Source organism: Alternaria arbusti (assembly GCF_024043155.1).
Source record: "Alternaria arbusti strain BMP 1465 chromosome Unknown scaffold_4, whole genome shotgun sequence".
Classification (NCBI taxonomy): Eukaryota; Fungi; Ascomycota; class Dothideomycetes; order Pleosporales; family Pleosporaceae; genus Alternaria; species Alternaria arbusti.
Genome location: NW_026249944.1, coordinates 1,929,188 through 1,944,622, shown reverse-complemented (window position 1 = coordinate 1,944,622; position 15,435 = coordinate 1,929,188). Strand labels below are relative to the sequence as shown.

General features: G+C 42.2%; 3 protein-coding genes across 3 annotated transcripts; 2 read left to right on the top strand and 1 right to left on the bottom strand.

Moving 5' to 3' along the window:
* Window positions 1-59: 59 nt before the first annotated feature.
* On the top strand, window positions 60-1,343 carry J4E86_004301 (uncharacterized protein; the record flags this gene model as incomplete). Its single annotated transcript, XM_051444844.1, has 1 exon — window positions 60-1,343. One exon carries the CDS (start codon window positions 60-62, stop codon window positions 1,341-1,343), a length of 1,284 nt encoding a protein of 427 aa, XP_051304469.1.
* A 2,203-nt stretch (window positions 1,344-3,546) lies between these two features.
* Window positions 3,547-4,452, top strand: J4E86_004300 (uncharacterized protein; the record flags this gene model as incomplete). Its single annotated transcript, XM_051444843.1, has 5 exons — window positions 3,547-3,656; window positions 3,711-3,776; window positions 3,840-3,915; window positions 3,966-4,182; window positions 4,247-4,452. The coding sequence occupies 5 exons, from the start codon at window positions 3,547-3,549 to the stop codon at window positions 4,450-4,452; spliced, it is 675 nt and encodes a 224-aa protein (XP_051304468.1).
* Window positions 4,453-4,538: 86 nt separating this feature from the next.
* Window positions 4,539-6,450, bottom strand: J4E86_004299 (uncharacterized protein; the record flags this gene model as incomplete). Its single annotated transcript, XM_051444842.1, has 2 exons — window positions 4,539-6,068; window positions 6,136-6,450. 2 exons carry the CDS (start codon window positions 6,448-6,450, stop codon window positions 4,539-4,541), a joined length of 1,845 nt encoding a protein of 614 aa, XP_051304467.1.
* Between the last annotated feature and the right edge of the window lie 8,985 nt (window positions 6,451-15,435).

Here is a 15,435-nt window from a genome sequence, read left to right as displayed (position 1 = left end):
GCGCGCTCCCTTATCTCCACCACCTTCCTGCATCTTAGCGCCGCGAGCACCCCAGACGGATGCCCATTACACGCGCAACGGCTCTGGCTATGAGCGACGACGCCGCCGATGAGTCGACACAGCCGCGCGCGTCTCGCTTCAAGGAACACACAAACACCAACGGCAGCATACGACCGCCGCCGGACGAGCTATGGAAAGACATCGGCATCGAAGAGCTGATCGAGCAGTTCAACGAGGAGAACGCGAAGCCGCCGACGTCGAGAAAGAGCTCTGCGAACCGCATGCCCCGCCTGGTCAAGTCGGCTTCTTCGCGGGCTGCTTCTGGTAGCGGGACCCCCACGGAATCCAGCTTTAGCACAAGCGTCCAGGCATCGGCAACCGCGCCGACAGAGACAACATATGCCCGCCTCCAGCGCGCGTTCGCTTCCATGTTCGGCAGTGTTCTGGGCAAGCGCAAAGCTGGGAACGCAGACGCGGAGCGGGAGAAGGACCAGCACCAGCAACTACTCGACCAGCGCAAGAAGGATGCCGAAATCGCCTACCACGAAGCGAAGGACCTGGGTCTTCTTCCTCAACCCAAGGTCTTTGTACGACCCGCTATGAGGTCGCGGCAGTTTGGTACACCATCCCAGCCTGTCGCGGCTGAGAAGATGCAGCTTGGCTTGACCGCAGCCATGGCCGAGGCAGCGACCCCAATCCGTACACCGCGAACGCCGACCCTCCGCCACACCCCCAGCAAGAAAGACCTGCACAAGCAGAAGAAGCTCACCAAGCGCGTCTCCGATCTCGAGTACAAGCTCGCCTCTGCGAAGAAGGAGCTCCAGACCGTCCTTTACAACGACATACCGCCTGTCCCACGCATCCCCGACTTCGCACCACCCACCCCCGACGTCACCCCGAGCGAAAACGAAGACCCATCACGAAACACAACCCCCGTCGAAGTTGAGCCCCCCGCCAGCATCGGCAAGATCGTGAAGAAGCGCAAAGCCACCATCCACGACTCGGATGGCGAGTATAAACCCATACCCACCGACTCCGAAGGCGACATCGACATGCTCTCCGCTGCATCCGCCTCCGAAGCCGAAGTGTCGGAGCGCACCGAGCGCAGTATAAAGCGCGTCAAGAGCACCGCCAGCAAGAAGAGTCCTGGCAGACGGTCTAGCTCGAGGCTCACAAAAAGGTTCTCGAGGAGTAATCTGAAGAGCGAAGAGCCTGTGCGTGTTGTGCCTGATGGTAGGGATGTACCTGACGTGCCTAGCATACCGCGCGAGATGGAGAGCAAGGGCAAGAAGGTCAAGGTTGGTGATGATGGGTTTGGAGGGTTGGGCCACGAGATCTTTTGACTAGAAGATTGATGATATGTTTGGGAGATGTTGAAAAGCTTGCTTTACCCGGAGAGACCATCGGGCGTTGTCGCCTCATCAGCCTGGGAATATCTTGCATAGCACATGGAGTGTACGGGAAAGGCGTTTGCTGGGTATCTTGTCCCTCTTCCCCTTTCTCTCTTCTTCAGATTCTTTTCCTTTTTGTCGTTTTCCATTTACATCATCAGCGTCCCTCTCGACTACTCGCACTGTGTGCGGGACTGGAGTTGCTATACTTCTTGTATCTGTCTCCGTGTGAGAGATTTTGGTCTTTTTCCCATTAATGTCTGGAGCATTTTGTATAGGTATTGTCTATGCATGAAAGCGACGAAATTACGACTTAATAGCATACAATGGCATAATATCTGTTCTTGAACAGGCTGGTGTTGGGGGTGTCAAGACTTGGAAGTGTACTACTTGCATTTGAGAAACTGTCTTCTGAGACCGAGATCGGTAGTTTGCAAGACTCTTCTGGTACGAACGCATGTCTTGGTGCTCTAGATCATTACTCTGCTGTAGTCGCTTGTCGTCATGCAAGACATTGTAAGACATGCTCAGATACATGTCTCTAGACGTCAAAAGTCTTAGACCGATTACGACCAAGAGCGATATATCTACCCTACCATTTGCTCACACGTAAAGATATACTGACACCAGCAAGACACCAAAATACCACCGCAAGATACCAAACACATCATTCAACCAAACACAATCTACACAACATGCCCTACCACCCCGACTCAACATCCTGCGCCCTCTTCATCCGACACCACATCCACACTCCTACCACCCTACAAGAAGTCCTCTGCTCCATCTGTCGCCAGCGTTGCACGGACCGCCACCAAATCGTTCAGATTACTGCACATCCGAAATGTCAGTGTGTGTTTGGCGAAACGTGTCTGCTGCAGTGGTTGAGGTCTGGAAGTGCGGCGAGTGGCACTTGTCCGAGTTGTAGGGCTGTGCTGTTTAATGGGAGAGTTGGTGATGATGAGGAAAGCGATGGAGATCAGGATGAGAACAGCGAAGAAGACGATACAGAAGAAGAAGATGTGCGTGGACGCCAGCGAACAAGACAAGAAAAGGGGCATCGCCCTCGCCGCCATAGAACGCCTTCGTCTTCGCACTCATCATCACGGCCGTCGTCGGCAGCTTTTTCTGCTGACGAATCCGGTACACCACCACCTCGCTCTTTCCACCGCCGTCGCCGCTCCCCGTCTCCATCTCCATCTCCATCCCCTTCATCAAACTCATCAACCACCTCACACACCCTCTCCGCCCCACCCACACCCACCCTCAACGTCGCCCTCGCAATCGACACCCTAGTCACCGACCTCTGGGCCGGAACCTGGGATCTCGTCGCCGAAAGCTGGTCGCTGACCCCAAACGACGCTCCACGCTCACGTAGCATAACCCGCGCGCAACTCGTCATGCTGGTCCGTGATGTCAATCCTTTTGAGGTAGATTTGGAGGATGCGGTGCTTGAGCATCTTGTTTTGAGAGCGAGGAAGATGGTGGTGAAGCATAGGCGGCATGGGGAGTATGATGATGGAGGGGTGTTGAGGGCTGAGAGGGAGGATGTCAGGTTGGCGGTTGGGTATGGGATGTAGATGCTCCGCGGGCGTGTTTGCTTTTGCGTGTGTTTGGATGTTGTACGTGGTCTAGATTTCGTGTGTTACTTTATGGAGTTTGCTTTTTTGTTATATTGGTTCCTGAAAGTGTTGTCACATGTGAATTCGAGAAGGGTAAACGTTAGGGTCGTACAGCAAATATATTCCATTCACATAACCTGTCTAGATACTGCATCTGGATAACGAAAGCAGCAAGCCTCACATTACACAGCGCCTATCAACTTTAATGCTTCCAAATACCCTGCACGAACGCCCGATTGACCCCGCAGAACCACGGCGGCTACTCCCATTTCCGAACCACGGACATGCGGGTCATCCGGTTGTGGCAGTCACGCCAGCCAATCGCAAACCAGGGATATAGTTCCGCTCCACCATCTCTTTCCTTTCCCTGCCGGTTCAGCCCCACGTCATAGATAGGCCACAGTCTAGAAACGACAATGGCCATTGTTTGGCAGCCTGGCCGGCCTATATAGTCAAGGTGGGTCTGGAGCTTTCTGACGTGCGTGCTTGCATATTGTCTACCACTCCCGAGCGATAACTACTTACGGATTTTCATGTACGAACATAAACCCGAGAATATGGCCGACGAGAAGAAAGAACAGGTGAAGCGTGTTGCGGCGGAGAAGAAGGACCAGGCTGAGCGGGTGGCTGCTGAGAATGGCATGTGAGCTATTGTTGCTGTAAAGGAAGATCGCAACGATGGCTAATGGATGAGTAGTGTTAATCCTTCGGGTGCGATGATTGCGGCTTTTGCGCCTATGTATCTCGCTGCCATACCTCTTACGTACGTCTTCCCAGGCTCTCGAAGCCGTCCGTCAAACCGGACTGGAACTGACTGGGCAAATAGGTCCTTCCTCACAAAACCGAACAGCGTCACGCAATCGCTGGTTCACGCGCTCATCAAGTTAATTCCAGGAGTTACCGTACGTCTTCGATTCTTTTACCCTGATATCGTACTGATAGCAACATCCAGACTACAGCCATAACTTCCGGACGCGCAATCCCCGCCCTCTCAGCTCTATACATATTCTGGACCTTCGGCGCATCGGGCGCGCTCTCCGCAGCAGGACAAGCCATGGGACGAGAAGAAGGTCTTGACCTGGAACATTCGAGGAAGCATATCCACAAGCTCGACGGGCTGCCACTGAGGCTGAGGAGTGCGCATTATGCGCTTATGGAAAACTTCCCTGGTAAGTCGAAATTTCTCGCAGTGCCCCCTGTCAGTAAAGATTGCTAACGTGATCGTGATTGCAGGCTTCGCCCTTGCTGCCGCGCTGGCGCAGGTCCTTGCGCCTCGAGACGCACAGATCGTGAACCTACTGGGCTACCATGTCATCGCCAAGTTGCTTGTGCATTACCCGTCGTACCTGAGCAACGTGGCTTTGCCGAGGACTGCTGCGCATGTTACTGCCACGGCGGCTTTGGTCAACATCTGCTGGAGGTTGGCTGCTGGCAACTAGAATGGAAGGAAATTTTGAAGTCGTATTGATCAAGTAGACACTACTATCCGAAACTATCCAAGACGTGTCTGTGGCTACCATCCTATCTAATCGAGAAAGACCATCTTCGCACTAGTACCATGGTACTTGTACTTTCTCTTGAAATGTCTATCCTTGCCTGGCAGAGGATCATATTCACCTATCAGAGCCTTGTCGTGCAACACCACAGTTGCGACCTTCGATACCGCCACACCGTCCTTACTGGCTACCTTTCGTATCTTTTGCAGAATACGATCAGATAGGCGTCCATACATGGTCTCCTCAGAAGTACCGTCGCTGCCTGGGTCTGGCTTGGCAGAAGTTCCGTCGTTGTCATACGGCTTAAAGTAAGCAACCAGACTTTCCAGTTCAGAGAAGTTTGTCAAAACCTCGGCGTAGGCGGCAAAGTGGTTGTCAAACCCCCTGATATGCGCTCCGGTGACACCATGTATCTTGCCAGCGAAGCCGTCGTGTTTCCATGGTAGTCCAAACATGAAGTGTCGGAAGCCGAGCTGCTTGAGGTTGGGACGGATAGCCAAGACTTTCTTCAGCATACCCACGTTGGTGAAGTTCTCCCCAAAGCTCAGATGACATGACTCCAAGTTGGGATGGCTACCGATCATCCGAACTAGGCTGGGCTTCCATGGCGTGAAAGTAATGACCTTGAGATGCTTCAAGCTAGTGAACGAAGCGAGAAATGCCTCCACACCACTGGGGCTTTCTTTATACTGATCCTCGGCGAATTCCCAATTAGTCACTTCAAGCTTCTCGATGTTGATAGTAGAAGCCATGAACTGTTTGAGAACGAGTGGTAGCTTCTGGCAGTCGTTCAGCTCCAACATGCGGACACTGGAGAGGTCGATACTTTTGTAGGCGTCGAGAGGGAAGGCACCGCTGAAGTCAAATTGCCCAAGTTGCAGACGCGTGACTCCGAAGAATGGTACAGTGGGAGGGGGTGCAGGAACCATCTTGAACAGAGTTCTGCAGCTGGGCTGCGGCCACGCATGTATCCACGATACGGACTCGAACTCTCCGCCAAGAGGGTATCCAAACGCAGTGAGGATTCCGCCAAACAAACTGACTGGTGTGCCTTGTTGGGGCTTGATAGTACTAGCCTCGTAGCCTCCGCCGCTGATCGTGATTGCGTCTTTGGTGTCCCTACCAGTTGGCTGAAAGGTGTACTGGACGATAGAATCAACCAGAGGACGTGTGTTCGGGGTATTGTGGACAGCCCAGGGCAAGTACAGCGTTTTCAGACTACCTTTCAGTGGCGAGTCGTCCTCGAACAGCTCTTGGTAGATGTCGCAGAATTTCGGACTTGCAGGGAGCCCGGGAAGCTGGAGCTCTTTGAGCGGTACGTTGCGAAGATCATGGAACAAGTTCTCTAGATCGTATTCAACGTCGTCGTTGTCCAATCCGAATAACCGGAGGGACTTTGTGCAGAACTTCTTCATCCTGCTCGCAATGTCCCAGACGCAATGCTCATCGAAGTCGATAACGACGTCCCGGTAGACGCTTCGCCCGGCGGATATGTGGAGCTTTTTGGATTTGCACATGATTTGGTAAACGGTGTCGAACTCTTCAGGCTCATCGAGTACCTGCGTAAGTTAGCAACACACTTCTTTGTACTGCCCAGGCTCCTGGAAGCCTCTCGCGAAAACTTACTTTGTCCATAATGTCGTCTAAAATCTCGGCTGGGAGAGTGTCCAAGAGGATGGGAGCCTTGGTAGAAGCCGTCGTGCTAGTGAGTTTCGCCTTCTTTGGCGTTGCTGTCTCCTCTTCTAAGACGGACGATGTACGGCGGCGCTTTGTCGATGCTTGACCGGCGCTCTCCATGTCCTTGCGCGCTGCCTCATCTTGATCTGCGCTGTCGGCCTTGTTTGGATTGGATACTACCACCCCAGAGTTCACTGTAGGCGATTCGTGACCGCGCTCAATTGAAGCTGGATCCGCAGCTGCGGCTGCGTCTTTAGGCGTCATTGCGGTCGCCGTCGATAGATCCAAGAGATGTCTGAAGGTGAGAGGAGTATTCGCGGTGAGAGAGAGATCCAAAGTGAGAGAGGCGTGTCAACACCGCGACCGTTTGCAATATTGCGTCACCCACTCAAGGCGCGCTAATGCGCACAGTCGCCCACACACCCGCTACAAATACCACTTGTCTCACCCATTTCCTCTCTTTACTTTCTACCGCTTCGCGTTCCCAATGTCAACCGCACTCCTCAACCCTCTGCTCAACCCTCTGCTCAACCCTCTACTCAACCCTCTACTCAACCCTCTACTCAACCCTCTACTCAAACACCCTCCCTGATCGCACTACACTGTGAGTGCTCATCCAACCCGCCTGTTCTACTAAATGTGCAATAGCCGCCTGGAATTACCCTCCAGCCACATCACTTCGCTCACCGGGTGGAAGCGTCGAGTCGGCATAATAGCCACTCAAAGGATCAATCGTGGGGAGAGAACAAAGCCCTTGAACCAGAGACTCTCAACAGTTTCGCCAGTGCGAGTTTATCTACGACCGGTGGTGAGCGACGGAGACGATACGGAGATCTCTAGAGGTCTACTTGGAGGCTCGCTGGTGCCTTTGAGGACGGTCGAAAACCAGCGCCCGTTCTACCCTTACCCCAACGTCCGGCATTCAACATAACCGGGAGGGAAACGCAGAACACCTTTTTTTTTTCATTGACACGATTGCTTTACGCCGTCGATCGAGGAAGAAACAATATGGTGACATTCAATTGACAAGACCGCTGATTCACAAGTCTTTGGACCGGAGATGGCGAGAATGACAAAAGGCGGGGTAACTTGAGTATTTACAAATCATCAACACCGCTGAACATAGAAGACTGAGTTAAGAGTGAACGCGAGGCCTTGATCTGAGGAAGAGAGACAGCGCGTACATGACTTAGAGGAGGAAGCGCGCGGTCGGTCGTGAAACTGGTGCACTCGTTGCGATCGTGTTCACGTCCATATACATCTAGCTACGAAGCGACTGAGACATGACTTGCGGCTCGCAAGTTGAGCTTCGCGTAACGACAAACCATGACTATCGCACTCACAATTGCGCACCAGCAGCGAAGCGGAGCAGGTCACTTATTGGACCCGCATTTCTCGTGAACATGGACGCAAAGTGACAACTAACAAGCATAGGTAGATAGAATTACGCAGTGAAAGTATTTGACATAAAAGGATGATTGAAGAATAAGGAAAACGCGCCGGAAACCGAGTTTGGTGGCTGTTTCATGCGATCACATATCCTCCATAGCGAGGCCTTCTCGACAAGTTCGGTGTCAAGTATCAATATGACACAATCACGGGCTTTGGGTTGAGGAGATTCGTGTTCATGGCGTGAAAGAAGAGGTGGGAGATGTTGTCGTGCTGGGGTTTCCTGGCTGACGTCATGTCCCCACACTAGCCTTCCGGCCAGGTACGGTTCGTACTGAAGATGGCAGTACTCTACCACCTCATCGCGCACCCTGGAAGATTCTCAGTATCAGTGAACTTCCGCCATTGTATGGAGTGGAGTGAGCGAATGGTCATACAGATAAAGTAAGTTGTAGATCTCAGAAGAGCTTAACGGCATCGCGTTCTACGAGTACCTCCTCACCCTCGATCGCTCAACGAATCAGACCACGTACATCGAGACCCACACACCGCATCGCCTGTCAGTCCCGGATTTCGGTATGATCAACGAGAGAGCAGACAGCTTCCACTCAGCGCTAAAGGCAGGTTAGGATTGCCCATGCTCGGCGCACCATACCGTCAGTCTGCGCTTGAAGGCACGCATCGAGGCCGTATCGAGTGATGAGGCTGAGGACGATGATGCGCATATGATGCGTGACCTATTCCACGTTCTTTTCCATTACAACAGGGATCATGCAACTGAGCAATCAAGACAGACTGGTGCTTGGTCCTGGGAGGAGGCGGATGTACGAGTCGATCCTATTCCAGACACTACACCGCATGTCCAGCAAACTAAAGGTGTTCAGTTTGCAGCACGGAATATTCGGAAGGCTGTGCAAGCAGCATTGGAAGCAAGTCCGAACAGACAGCCCATAAAAGACTTGTGTGCTGCAATTTCGGAGCTCCAGAAACCACAGCGCGAAGTTTGCTTTTCTTTGCTTGCTAGCGAGATTGCGAAGCAAAAGTATGGCGTGCACATATACCCAACGAAACAGATGCCTCTCGACCCTGATACATGGTCGGTTTCTTCGCTACACATGAGCTTTAACGACACGGATTTCGCTCGTCGCGATCGCTTGAAATTAGCAGTCACACTTGCTTCGAGTGTTTTGCAGCTTCATGAAACCCCATGGCTTGATCAGTGCTAGGGTAAGGACAGTATCTTCTTCGTGAAGCGACCCGGAATAACCATGTACGACCAACCTTTTGTGTCATGAGACTTCAGTCGTACCGCACCAACTGCTAAAGCTGGAATGCCCAAGTCAATAAATCACATCATCCGTAATCAGGCTTTGTACGCGCTTAGTGTCGCGTTAATAGAGCTCTAGTACGGCAAGCCTCTCCAAGAATTGTGGAAGAATAAGAATAGGCTTTTTAAAGGCAAAACCTATTCAGCCGCCTCTATGCGCTATTTAGCCGCCTCTAAAAAGATAAAATAAGATAGAAGTAAATTATTAGAATAATATAGTCTCTAGGCGCAGGTAACCTACTAAAAAATTTATAGTAATTAATACCTAACGCAATATTATTACCTAATTAAGTAATATTTTTAGGTAATATAAGTAACTTACTAGGCGCTACGTTGTACGTAAGACTACTTAAGGTAGCTTACTAGGCGTATTTTAAGATAATAAGGCGTTATAATTAAATAATCTTCTACTTTTTAAGTATCTTTTAAAAGCCTAATTTAATAATATTACTATTTAGGTAGCTTTCTATAGGTAGCCTATATAGCCTTTATAAAAGTACTAAAACTAGAGTTTAGAAACTATCTAGTAAGAAATACTAAGATCTTAAAATTTCTATACTACGCTGCACTACTAATATCTTTCTATTATAATATATTTATTACTTAATAACTAGTAATTAGAGCCTTATAATTCTAAAATACTAAAAATCTTAGAAAATAATAGTATAGTTATATTATAATCATTATTATAGAGGTAAGTTTTAGAGTCTAGTAACGCTAGTTACCTACTAGTAATCTTAAATATATTCTATCTATATAGAAATATATTAATCTAAATACTTATTTATAACTATAAAAATAGCTAAATTTAACGCGTTTAATAGTAATATTAACGCCTAGTCTACTAAGTAGAATTCTAACTATAAAAATATACGTTTTATACTATCTAGAGCAACTCTTTCTACCTTTATTACTTTTTCTACCTATACTAAAGCTATTTAGAAAGTAAATTACTAGCTAAAGAACTTAAATTTAGTATTTCTATTAATAAGCTAGTCTATATAAAGCCTTTAAAAGTAAAACTAACTAAGACTATTTATAAAGTAATACTATAGTATATCTATAGTTAATTATACACTCTAATAAGTAAATAACGCTTTATAACTTCTAGAATAAGTAGCTATACTTAGGCTATCTATATAAAGTAGGTAGAAGGTAAAGAAGATAAAAAAGCTTCTAGATAGTAGTTTATAGTAGAAAATCTCTATTAACGTAGGTGTATAGTAAGTAGCTAGAATAAGCAAGTAGCTAGCTTTTACTAAGACTCTACTAAAACTATAACTATATATAATAGTATAGAACTATATACACTTATAATTAGAAATTATAATAGACTAAATTAATTAGAAACTTCTACTATATCTTACTAATATATGCGTAAGTTATATCTAGTCTTACTATAGCGTTTATAGCGTCTTTAAGATAGTTTACCTACTTTAATATATAATCTCTTTTTTACCTTCTTTCTATTACTATATACTCTAAACTTCTTTAGAGTTATTAAGCGTACTCTCTTAGTAACTTTAAGAGTACTTTCTTTCTTTATTTACTTTCTTTTATATAACTTACGTTACGTAGTAGTCTTATTAGCTACTTTAAGCTTAGTAATCTACTTTTATAATAACACTAAAGTATACACTATTATCTTAGCGCTTTTAGAGAGGCTTTTTACTACCTTAACTATTAAAGTAGATAAGCTATCTATATACTATTATAGGTAGAAAGAAGCTTACTAATAAGTATACATTTGCTTCTATATATAGAAGAAGAAAGATAAGAGAAAAAAGGTTCTTCTTACACGTATAACTTGCCTCTTATAGGCCTTGTACTTTACTACTTTAGTTAGCGCTAAGTTATACGTTATATAACTAGAACTATCTACTTAATATAGCGTAGCTTCTTATAACTTCTATATATTCTAATTAGAATAACTACTACGTTTTAAGACTAACGTATTAGACTTTATACTTAGAGGCTACGCTAGCTAACTATACAAAGGTAAATAGTACTTAATTACCTACTACTTACGTAAGTTCTTAGAGCTAGAAGAATAATATAACGTTTATAATAAAAAGCTTCTAGCTATTATTATCTACCTAGAATATTAGAGAGTATACGCTAAAAGCTACTTAGAACTTATAATATTTATAGATTATAAGAACTTAGTTAACTTTATAACTATAAAGAGTAGGCTTACTAAGCTAAGTATATAACTATATACGCTATCTATACGCTAAAAAGGCAGAGTATAAGATAATAAAGCTAGGCGTTATCTTGCGTAGTTAATACTTAAGCCTATATAATTACTTCTACAATTACTTACTAAGGTAAAGTCTTAGCTTCTAGAGCGCTAGCCTATAATAATACTTCTCTTACTTAGGTAAAGTTACTTAAGTACTACTTAGTCTCTATACGCTACTGCGTGTGTAAGCTAAGGTTACCTCTAGATTTAAACCTTAGACTTATAGAGTAGCTTTGTTGTAATGTAAAGAGTAGGCTTACTAAGCTAAGTATATAACTATATACGCTATCTATACGCTAAAAAGGCAGAGTATAAGATAATAAAGCTAGGCGTTATCTTAATAGTTAATACTTAAGCCTATATAATTACCTCTGCAATTGCTTACTAAGGTAAAGCCTTAGCTTCTAGAGCGCTAGCCTATAATAATAACTACTAAGAAGCTTAACTACTAATAAGTTTAATAGTTAGAGAAATTAGACTAATATAAGTTTAAGATCGTGTATATACCTAGAAAAGATAATAGTAGAGTAGACACTCTTAGCTATATATATAATATTACTAGAACTAAATCTATTATAAATACTATAATACTTAAAATTAATAATAATAAGTTATTAGAACTAGCTAAGACGCTAAACTTAATACTATAAGTTACTAGTAAGATACTAAAAGAATTACAAAACGTAATTATTAAGTAATACTATAATAACTCTATATATAGTTACTCTAGTATTACTACCTATATCTATATAGAGGTAGAAATGCATCCGTTTTAGAAGGTTCTTACCTACTACTTTTAGAGGCGTTTCTACCTTACTTAGTCTCTATTATATTACTACTTTAACTAAATCTATACTTAGTTATTACGCTAAGTAGACTCTTATCTTACTATAGGTATTCTAGCTATACTACGCTACTAGTAGAGAGAGAAAGGCTGTAACTACTATTAGTGCTTTCGTAAAGTCTAAAAATAGCACTACGCTAATAAATTACCTACTTACTAGCGCCTACTTAAAGTAATAGTATACTTACTATCTCTTCTGCTATTGCCTCTTCTACTTCTTCTCTTTAGCTTTCTTCTAATTGCTCGCGTTCTACTATAATACTACTCTCTATAAAGTAAACTATTTAAAAAGAGCTAGCTACCTCTACTAGTATTAAGAACGCTACTCTAATACGAAATTACTACTTATTATATTAATCTAACCTATCTTTAGCTGCTAAGTCGTACTAGAAAGAGTAGTTAGATAATAACTTATACTCTAATACGTACTTAGACTCTAATATTAAGATAGATACTATAAGAGGCTACGCTATATTAAGTAGACTAATCTAGTTATATAACGTATAACTTAGCGCTAACTAAAGTAGTAAAGTATAAGGCCTATAAGAGGCGAGTTATACGCGTAAGAAGAACTTTTCTTCTCTTATCTTTTTTCTTCTGTATATAGAACAAATGCACACTTATTAGTAGGCCTCTTTCTATCTATAATAGATACTAATATTAATATAAAGCTAAGTATAGGCGAAGATACTAGTTTTACCTCCGAGCAGAAGCTAGATATAGATCTAGACTCTAAATCTAAAGAGATACTAAAGAATATTACTTAATTAAGAGTAAAGAGGCTAGTAAAGCTAAACTATACTTCTTATATAATAAAACTATAGAAGAGAGAAAGTAACTTCTAGAAAAGGTAAGAGCTATATTATCTATATATATATAATTTTTATTAACTCTTAAATAGCGTAAATTAGATACTATTATAAGATTATAAAAAGAACTAAAAGATCTCTAGAAGAATAACTACGCGTATACAACCTAGAGGTATTTAAAGCGTATCTTTACTAGTAGAAGAAGAATTCTTAGATTAAGAAAGAGAGCTTAATGCAGAGCTATTAGAAAAGACTTAGTATATACTATATAGATCTTATACGCTATATAATAGACGTAGATATTCTTACTAACGTTTATAATATATATCTAAATAGATATATTTATCTCTTGCATCGCGCTAAGCTAATATTATAGTAGTAGATTCTATCTCTAATACTTAATAAATCTAAGAAGAAAAAGCATGCTATATACGTCTAGAACCTCTACGCTATTCTTTACGCAATCTAGGTTAATAACACTAAACCTCTCTATAGTTTTATCTAAGTTTAGATATTACTACTTCTTCTTCTTAGCGCTGCTATAGTAATAAGACCTAGAGCTATTATTAAAAGCGCTAGTACTAAAGATAGCAATAAGGCACTCTTATTTAAGAATATTAAACTTCTAAAGATTCGTAATATTATAGATTCTAGCCGCAGCACTATTATAGCAAACGTTAATCTTAAGAATATTAAAAATAAGAAAAAGAATAAGAAACCGTAAGTTAGAGAGTAATTATTAAGAATAAAAAGTTCTGCTAAGCATTATATTATAGAAAAAAATTTACCTTCTACTTAGAAGAAACTTCTACCTTCTATATAGTCTCTTATATTCTAAGTATTAGTATTAGTTAAGAAGTATTAAGAGATAAATTATCTAGTATTTAGAATATATTTAACCTAAATATACCTATAGACCGCGACGTACTCTACATTAAATAGAAAAAGAAGTTACTAAACTAGCTATTTCTATACAACGTAAGAAATATAAGTAAGAGTGTCTATATATTAAAAGAGAAAGCGTTTCTATACGCGAAATATCGCGACACTTTTATTTGCTTAGAGCGTATTATAGACTTTAAAGAATTATTAGAGCTATATTAGCTATAATAAGCTTCTAGAAGAAATATTAATAGTAAGTCTATCTTAGATCGCGTATTACTTCTATTTTATCTAAGCTTATAGAATCTACTAGGCGCGCTTAACCCCGTAGAATAAAACTAGACTATAGGTTATCTTAGAAGCATATACGAGAAGTACTATACGCTAACGTATATTACTCGTAACTTTTACTTAATCTACTTTAGAAGCTCTTTAGAAGACCTTCTTATCTAATCCGTAGCGCAGATAGGCTTATTACAAGATTAACGTATATCTATAGAACTAGATAATAAGTAATAGAAGGTATTATAGAATAATTCTATACTTACTATTCTTTATAGAGAGCAAGAAGTGTACAAAGAATAGCTTTATAACTAAGGCTTCTATCTACTCTTAAAGAGCGAAGAAATAGATCTTTATAAGAAATATAGAAATATAAGAATAGAAAGTAAAAGATTAGTAGTATATATTAGAGATTATATAGAGAGTAATTAGAATTAGCTATCTGCGAGTTCTATAAATTAATTAATACAATTAAGATAGCTAGATAACTTAGTAAGATAGCCGTAGATAAAGTTCTAACGCTACTAGCTGTTAAGTTTAAAGTTTAGAAGCGAGGCACTATTACCGGTATACTCTTTAAGCTAATTTAGAACGAAAAAGCTAGAGTAAGATTTATGTAAACCTTAGCTAGATTATACTATATATAAGAGACGTAGTAGCTAAAAGCGTTTAAGTAAAAGAAGGCGGCTCTAGTTATATATAAAGATAATAGCTTCTCTTTCTTAAATAAATAAATAAAGAATACTAATCTTATTTACGAGATTATAAAATAAGATCTTAACGCACTATAGCGTAGAAATATTCTAGAGGTAGAGTCTGCGTAGCTATACCCGACTATAATCTCTTATCTAGTGTATCTTATATATATAGAGAATAAAGAGTTCTTATACGAATAGAGTATACACTATATTCTATAAAAGAATATTCTAAAGAAGTATATAGAGACTTACTTCCGGCTTTCTAAGCTATAATTAGAGTTTCTATACTACTATTCTAGTTACTCTAATAAGCTAGTTAGTATAATGTATTTTAAGAGGCATGCGCTTAACGTTTACAGCGTAGCTTACTAGTATACCTATATTCTCTTCTATAGTAAACTTACTAGTTATATATAGAATTAGAGTTTGTTTTATTAGTAGTAGAGTAATAGTAGATATATAGGTATAGGTAGGTATCGCGATATTACTAGTAGCAGTATTTTCGTAAGATAGACAAATGCAAAGCTATATATATATATTAGTTTATTATACGTAACGTAATATATATATAATATATCGTAAGACTAGTAAGTAGTTATGCCTTAGCAGCAGCGGCGTATGTTATTAAGTGCGGATAGGTAGGTAGTCTTAGCTTAGAGCTAGGTCTAGGTCTAGAGCTCTAATATATTAAACTCTGCGCTTAGCTACGCATCTATTCTTTACGATCTAGCTTTATCTAATACCTAATAGCCGACGTATAATTTACTATATACGCC